The sequence below is a fragment of the Tasmannia lanceolata genome, unplaced genomic scaffold (genome assembly GCF_043159265.1).
Source record: "Tasmannia lanceolata isolate RefF3 unplaced genomic scaffold, GAP_Taslan_0.1 ptg000005l, whole genome shotgun sequence".
Classification (NCBI taxonomy): Eukaryota; Viridiplantae; Streptophyta; class Magnoliopsida; order Canellales; family Winteraceae; genus Tasmannia; species Tasmannia lanceolata.
The window spans coordinates 23,332,877-23,340,583 of NW_027518682.1; the positions used below are offsets into that span (position 1 = coordinate 23,332,877).

General features: G+C 43.4%; 1 protein-coding gene across 1 annotated transcript; it reads left to right on the forward strand.

Annotated features, from left to right (window-relative positions):
* The first annotated feature begins 1,449 nt into the window (after positions 1-1,449).
* On the forward strand, positions 1,450-7,409 carry LOC143878016 (uncharacterized). Its single transcript, XM_077380409.1, has 2 exons — positions 1,450-2,027; positions 5,351-7,409. Exon 2 carries the CDS (start codon positions 5,477-5,479, stop codon positions 7,001-7,003), a length of 1,527 nt encoding a protein of 508 aa, XP_077236524.1. The 5' UTR covers positions 1,450-2,027; positions 5,351-5,476; the 3' UTR covers positions 7,004-7,409.
* The last annotated feature ends 298 nt before the right edge of the window (positions 7,410-7,707 follow it).

The following is a 7,707-nucleotide window of genomic DNA, read 5'->3' on the forward strand; positions in this document are numbered from 1 at the left end:
GTTTTCGTATGTTTTTCCTCAATTGAGCTACTTAATGTCCGATCGGGATTGGGGCTGACCCCGATTAATTTAATTTTGACCAAATGATCTTAATTTATTGAGAAAACACCCAAATTAATCTCAACCCTTGATTTGATGACTCGATAAAAATCGGATCTCGGAGCAGAATTAGGGTTCGGCCTGTGAAGCGACCCTACCTAATTTAACCTCGATTGACGATCCGTTGGGTTGGATTAGGGTTTCGGCAACTTCAAGTATATAAATACATAAGAGAGGGTCTCTTACAATATTCACTATACTCGGGCCACTAAACAAGGTATTTTTCCAATTTTTCGGGCCACATTTTGGACATTTCGGACATTTCGGACATTAGGAGGGAGATTGAGAGATTTAGAGAGAAAATTCCATGGATCAATATTTTAGACTATTGTTGGTTAATGTGTAGCAAAATGAGGGTGTCTACAATAGGATGCTTTCCAACCCTTGCAGAGTCGTGATTCTGTTCATTTCCCCCTGCAAAGTATAGGATGCTGTCCAACCTTTGCGGGATATCATGAGTCTATCCTACGCTTATGATGATAGGATTCTGTCCTGTTGAGTAAAAAAACATCAAAAACATTTGAAAAATAAAAAATCCCAAAATTCTTGAGTCATCAGGAGTGTAGTTAAGAATTCTTGTCCGAACTACGGATGGCTTGATCCCTAGCTGAGGGGTACGTAGGCAGCTCAGACTTGCTACTGGCATCCTGAGTCCAGTCACCCTTTTTTCATCACCATTTTTACACCATTTTTACATTACATTTTTTTCATCACCATTTTACAAATATTTCTCACTTTTTCGTCCGAACTACGTTGGCTTGATCCCTCTCCGCAGGGTACGTAGGTAGCTTGGGTCCACCCAAGTTCAGTCAAACCTTTTTAATAAATATTTTCAAACATTTCAAAACAAAAGTAAAAATGGGCAAGGATGGTGATTGCCAGGTCACTCGGAGCCCTCTTTTCATTCCATTTCCGGTTTTCATCGTGATTTCCCGGTTTCCATCGGTTTTCTGACGTTTTATCGGGTTTTGGGAGGCGATGACGTAGCGTGGCCCCTTTACAGGGATTGTCCTCGCTGAGCCCAAGATAGGTCATGACGATCGCGAGACTTGTCCGATCTTCAGCAGATTAGGATCGCTGGGCTTGATTCCTTTTGAATCGCCCTCTGAGCCTATCGTGTGTTCCATCTTCTTTCCCCTGGCATTTTTGGTTCCCACATGCCGTTGATTTTCCAATTTCTTTCTTTTCTTACACCTTTTAGCTTGCTGTGTGCTTATCTTAGATTTCTCATGCATTCTAGTTTGTTTGTTCTTCTAGCGTGCGATCGATTGACATTTTCTTAGTCTTATCTCTTGCATAGGCTTGCATGCTGTAGACACCCACATTTTGCTTTACTTTAACCAACAATAACCTAATATATGTTTTAGGTCATTAATATCTTGATCTGACTTTACGGATCATCAATCGGGACAAAATAAGATAGGGTCACTTCATAGCCCGAACCCTGATTCCATTCCGAGACCCGATTTCCGTAAATCGTTAGATCAATGGCAGATCTTGACCTGGGTCTAACCATCCAAAACCACCTAACCTCTCCTCTCATCCTAACCATCCAAACCTCACCTAACCTCACCTAACCTCTCCTCTCATCCTAACCATCCAAACCTCACCTAACCTCACCTAACCTCACCTAACCACCTAACCTCACCTAACCTTACCTAACCTCACCTAACCTCACCTAACCTCCTATCCCATTCTCCTATAAATACCCTCTCATCCCACCATCCAAGAAAAAGAAGAAAAAGAACCCCTCTCTTAGAAAATTCATCCCTCTCCCTCATCTCTTCAAGGGTTCGGCCATCCTTGCCGGATCGGGTGATTTTATACGTTGGGTGATATATATCAAAAGCAGTCATTATCAAGCAAGGAATCATCTTCAAGGAATTACCATCAAAGAAAAATCAAACACAAAGTGGGTTTCCAAAGAGGTAGGCATTTATTTCAATTCTATGTAGGGTCTGTTTTCATGCATATCTTTTACTTTAAAAGAAAAACCATGTTAGGAAGCATGTAGGGTCTGTTTTCCCCCTGGTTAGCCTCTGGTTAGACCCTGGTTGCACCCAGGTTCGCTGCTGGTTGCACCCAGGTTCGATGCTGGTTGCACCCTGGTTCCCTACTGATTCGCACCCTGGTTCCCTGCTGGTTGCACCCTGGTTCCCTACTGGTTCGCACCCTGGTTCCCTACTGGTTCGCACCCTGCTTCCCTGCTGGTTGCACCCTGGTTCCCTACTGGTTCGCACCCTGGTTCGATATTGGTTCGCACCCTGGTTCCCCCTGGTTAGCCTCTGGTTAGCTCCTGGTTGCACCCAGGTTCGCTGCTGGTTGCACCCAGGTTCGATACTGGTTGCACCCTGGTTCGATACTGGTTCGCACCCTGGTTCCCTGCTGGTTCGCACTCTGGTTAGACCCTGGTTGCACCCAGGTTCGCTGCTGGTTGCACCCAGGTTCCCTGCTGGTTGCACCCTGGTTCCCCTGCTGGTTCGCACCCTGGTGCACCCTGGTCCGCACCCTGGTTTGTACCCTGCTTCCTCCTAGTTAGACCATGGCTAGTCTCGGGTTTGCTCCTAACTTAGACCCGACTCACTTGACCCTAACCATTAACCCAATCCAACCAAGTCATATCCCAACACAATCCGAGTCGCATGTCTGAATCCATTTGGCCGAATCTCATAAGCCCGCCCACTTTGAATTCCGAAAATTCAAACCCTTGATGATTCCAATATGCTCAATTCTTTGATGCAAATTCCCAATTCCAAAATCCCATTGCTATATCAATGTTTTTGAATCTCAAGTCCAATGCTCAAATACAAACCCGATTCCTGATCCAAATACCAAACCTGTTTTCCAAAATCCAAGCAACCTCGCCAGTGGAACTACGTGTGGCTTGATCCCCATCATGGGGTACGTAGGCAATTTGGCACTCCCAAGTTCAGTCGCACCTTTCTCTATCTTTCCCATTCCCTCACACTATTCATCATCTCGATTCATCTCGTGTCTCTCGGAACCATTGGATTATGGTTTCCGTCGTAAGAACCCTTAGAGCCCAATTTAGGAACACTGGTGTTGTGTCCTAGGTTTTAGGGAGTCCTAGAGTTAGGAGTCCAGCCTCATCACGGACGTTTGCTATGTATAGCAATCGTGCCATAGGTCTAGTTACACTAGTCACCCAATCTTTCCCTAGGACAAGCCTAGTAAACTAGGATGTAGGCTAACCTGCATTAGTCTAAGGGACAACTTGCATTTAGATAAGAATCATATAGCATCTTAGATGAAATCCTAAGATAATAAAATCCTCAACTTGAATTAAATAACTTCTCCTAAAACTGTTGAAACAGTCAATCCCGTCTAGGTCGGTGTCTTAGTTGAGTTAGGCATAAGTAGCTTAGCTTAGGTGCACCGAACTACGTCGACTCTGATCCCAGTGAGGCTTGGGTACGTAGGCAGCTTGGATGTCTGACGGCATACCACCCGCGAGTCGGCACCATAACAAATTGTGGTGTTTTGGATATTAATTTTCTTGTAAATGCTTAATCAAATCATTTAGGGCTTTCCATGAAATTAGAATTCTAGGAGAACTTTCACTTAGAATGAATCCAGACAAATTAATAAATCAAGATACACATCTAGGATTCACATTGAAATTAGATCATAGGATGCATATCACTTAGTTCGCACATTAACATAGAGTTGAATGAGCCATTTAAAATAAATTTAAAAGAGTTAGCTTTTGGAATCGAAGACCGATTATCGGGCAAGAATGGTGCATGTGGCGGATAACTCCCCATACCTTCCATTCTCGTAACCAGGTAGCGAGTCTAGATTTCTGGTTAATTTCGGGTCCTAGATCCCACATCTAGGTGGCGACTCTGTCATTCTCTTTCGTGTGGAGTTCGGATTGCCTTAGTGATCCCAAGTTCACATGAAAGATGAATTCAAATCAATATTAAAAGGCACACGCCAATCGCGTGGGTACGAGAGACCAAGAGAGAGAGCGCGGCGGCTCGCGCCCCACCCCTCTCGCGGGATCATGTCCCACAGTTTGGCGACTCTGCTGGGGATCACCTTACTTCATTAAAATTCCAAAAGATAATTCATTTGAATTTAATTTAACTGGCTCATAAGAACTCTATCTCTTGTATACTTGTCAGATTAGTTTGTCTTGTTTTATTTTCTCATCACATTTTACTCAAACTTAATCTAACAAAACCTGAAGGCATCATAGATCGCGCGAACTTATTGCACACACTTACATCACTTGCATCTAAACCCTTGCATCTCACGAGCACACACGTCCTATTTTAGGAACCCGGAGTGTTATCTAGCATGGTTGACTGGGATTTCATCACCTGGTGCCTCTGTGCTAGAGAAGCATTCCACCCTTAGCCTAGTACCTTTATGGTACGTAAACGGATCTCTTGTTCACGTACTGATACGCCGGACACTGGTACAGTATATCGAACAGGGATTCGCGCTAAGGGAACTCTTGGCCTTACCCCTAGATTAACCCACACATGCATGTAGTATACGAACACATGTGCATCACGTGTGTGAACCTAGTTTAGGATATCCTACCCATTGGTGTCTAGATTAGGCCGTGGTCCATCTTCCAATGGTCACGATCGGTCCTTATATACACGAACAAAGTCATGAGTCGAGATTCTCTCTCCACTCCGATAGATTAGGATTAGGGTTGATGCCTTCAGGTAACACTGATAAAATGTGAAAAAAAAAAAAAATTCCCTTTGGGTTAGGATATAAATCCCATCATTTCCAAAGATCTCATAGGATTAGTCATTCATGATCTATCCGTTGAAAGCAATCTTATGCTATCTCATCTAATCTTTTGATCGTGCGTCTTTCGTTCTTCTGTCATACGATTCGATCGTATCTTCATGCCATCCCCTAACTGGCAGATGCAGAATCTCACAATCTTTCGATTATGCAATCTCATGACCTGATCATGCCTGGTCCAGATGATCCAATCTTGCTTGTACCCTTGGTCTTTCTTCTTACTCTAAGGGCAACCTTTTTCAAGAATATTTTGCTAAGTCCTTCAGAGTTCACTCTCATAATCCTTGAACTAGGGGCATTCCCCTATGCGAATCAGTCATCATGTCATGTCTTGGTCCTCTAGGATTCATTCTATTGTCCCAACTACTTGCTTAAATGTGTAATCTTTGTTTCAGTCATTGAGAATGAACACTCCATGAATGTCAAGCTCATATACCTCGTGTTCATTGTTTCATCACAGGAAGTTGGCACAATAGCTAACCCCACTGCTCCTTGGGTTCGGGTCTCTTCACGATTGGAGAGGAATTCTGTCTCTCTACCACCCTCTCTGAGAACCCCAGCGTCTCCTTCTTTCTCATCCTCACCAATGGTAGATAACCAAGATGGCCTTCCACCTACTGCAATTACCGATACTCTTACCTTGATTCTCCAGCAGCTTCAAGAACTCAAAGAAGAAAACCAAGTTATCAAGGCTCAGCTTTCTGAAAAGTTGGGACCATCGTTGTCCAAGGATAAAGGGCCTATGCACCAAGCGGCTACTTCAACAGCACCTGCCCATCCAGTGTTCATCAATACCCATGATAAAACCGAAGAAGATTTGGAAAAAGAGCAATATAGCGAGAATCGCAGTAGGCCTTCTCAGTCCATGGTTGATAAGTCTGTTATGGAGAAATTAGAGACTCTTACCAGGAAAGTTCAAGACATTCAGTTTCAAGACCAGGGTGGTTTCAATCCCAGCGATCTTACTCTATTTCCCGAAATCCGCCTTCCTGCCAATTTTCAAATGCCCGATTTCGACAAATATGATGGTGTGGGTTGTCCAATCACACATTTGCAAATGTTCACCATTATGTGTCAGCCTCAAGGCCTATCTCCTGAGCAAATGGCTCAATTGTTCCCAGTTTCCTTAACCAAGGTTGCTAGGAGATGGTTCATGGTCTTGGACAAGACTCGTTACAGGACATGGAAGGATATCGGCGAGCAATTCATCAGGCAGTTCAAATATGATGATGGGACAGAAATCACCAGAAAGGATTTAGAGAGAACAAAGCAAGACTCGAGGGAATCCTTTCTGATTTTTGTGAAAAGATGGAGGAGAATAGCAGCTCAGATGATGGAGCGCCCGTCTGAGGAAGAGCAGGTCCAGATAATCATGAAAAATATTTCCCCCCAACTCCAATATCACATGTCGTTGCAGTATTATCCGGACTTCAAACACTTTATCGTGGCAGGCACCCAAATAGAGGAGGCTATGGCTCAAGGTGTATTCAACCGAAGTAACCCGAATACCAGAGAATTCAGTAAGTCTCCATCAGCTGAAATTAATAACCTTTCCTGCTCCAAGCCTCAGCCTTCAAAATCTCAGAACCCCATGGTGATGGACTATACCCAACCTGCTGTCGCACCTCGACCACAGGCCCAGACAAAATTTACCCCTCTCCCTCTTCCACCATCTAAGATACTCAAGGAGTGTCTAGCCTCAGGTCGCATAATCCTGCCCGACATTAGGGCTCTTCCTAATCCTTTACCAGCAAATTGGCGAACAGATCAACACTGCGAATACCATAGAAATTCTGGCCATCTCACTGATAATTGCGTTGCCCTAAAATTCAGGATCCAGAGGTTGCTCGACAACAAAGATCTTGTGTTCGAGCCAAAACCTGATAACTCATTACCTGGTCATGCAAACCCTGCTGCTGTTGTTAATGCTATAACCATAGGGGACCCAAAATTTGATCCTCTCACTCTTATCTGTGCCTTAGAACCTACCTTTGAAACGTCTGGGTCGGAACCTTTTGAAGAAGAGGAAGATGCAGACAGTGGAGATGTTCTAGTAGCTGCTATCCCGATACGAGCCAGCCTTCGCCGAGCCTTCAACGCCAAACAGTTGTAGCAGTTAAAGTTTTAGTCACTTGCTATTTTATGTTGAGTCAGTCATCATGGTCAGTATAATTGTTGAGTCCGGTCTTACAGTTCAAGGTCAATGCCTAGTCCAGGCAAGTTATTTTCTGTTTCTCTTTAGAGTTGTGAATCCTGAGCATGTTCAGGATAGGTCGTCAAATGTAATAGCTTTTCTTTAAATAAAAATTTCAGTTCCAATAATTCACTTGTGTCTGTTTCTTAAGTATGCTTCTGATCTTAAAGTAAGACTCCCTCCTCAAATGAGGACAAAATTGACGAAACTCCACTTGAGTCACAGCAATTACTTGAACAAGAGGAGGAGCGCCAATCCCAACCTTTCAAAGATGAAATTGAAATAATAAACATTGGCACTGAAACTTTGATTCAGTGAATGCCGATTGAAAGTACATTACCCTCTCAAGAATGTGAGGAATTGATAAACCTATTTCAAGAATAAGAAGATTGTCTAGAAAAGCTACAACCGATACCAGGGGAAAGACATAGACAGAAAGCTCAAAGAAAATGAAGAAAGTGAGAAGATATATGCTATACAAGGGGCATAGAGTGGAAACAACTTTCATATTTCCAATCAATGACCTTGGTTCTCAAATTCATAACATAAAGCCAACAAATTCAAGATAAGAAGTTCAAGAGCAAGCATTGAAAAGTGATCATCAGATATCAAGAGTACGAATC

Bases quoted from the DNA above. Each gene is read 5' to 3' on its own strand.
- LOC143878016 (XM_077380409.1), top strand. From the start codon at position 5,477: ATGGTAGATAACCAAGATGGCCTTCCACCTACTGCAATTACCGATACT.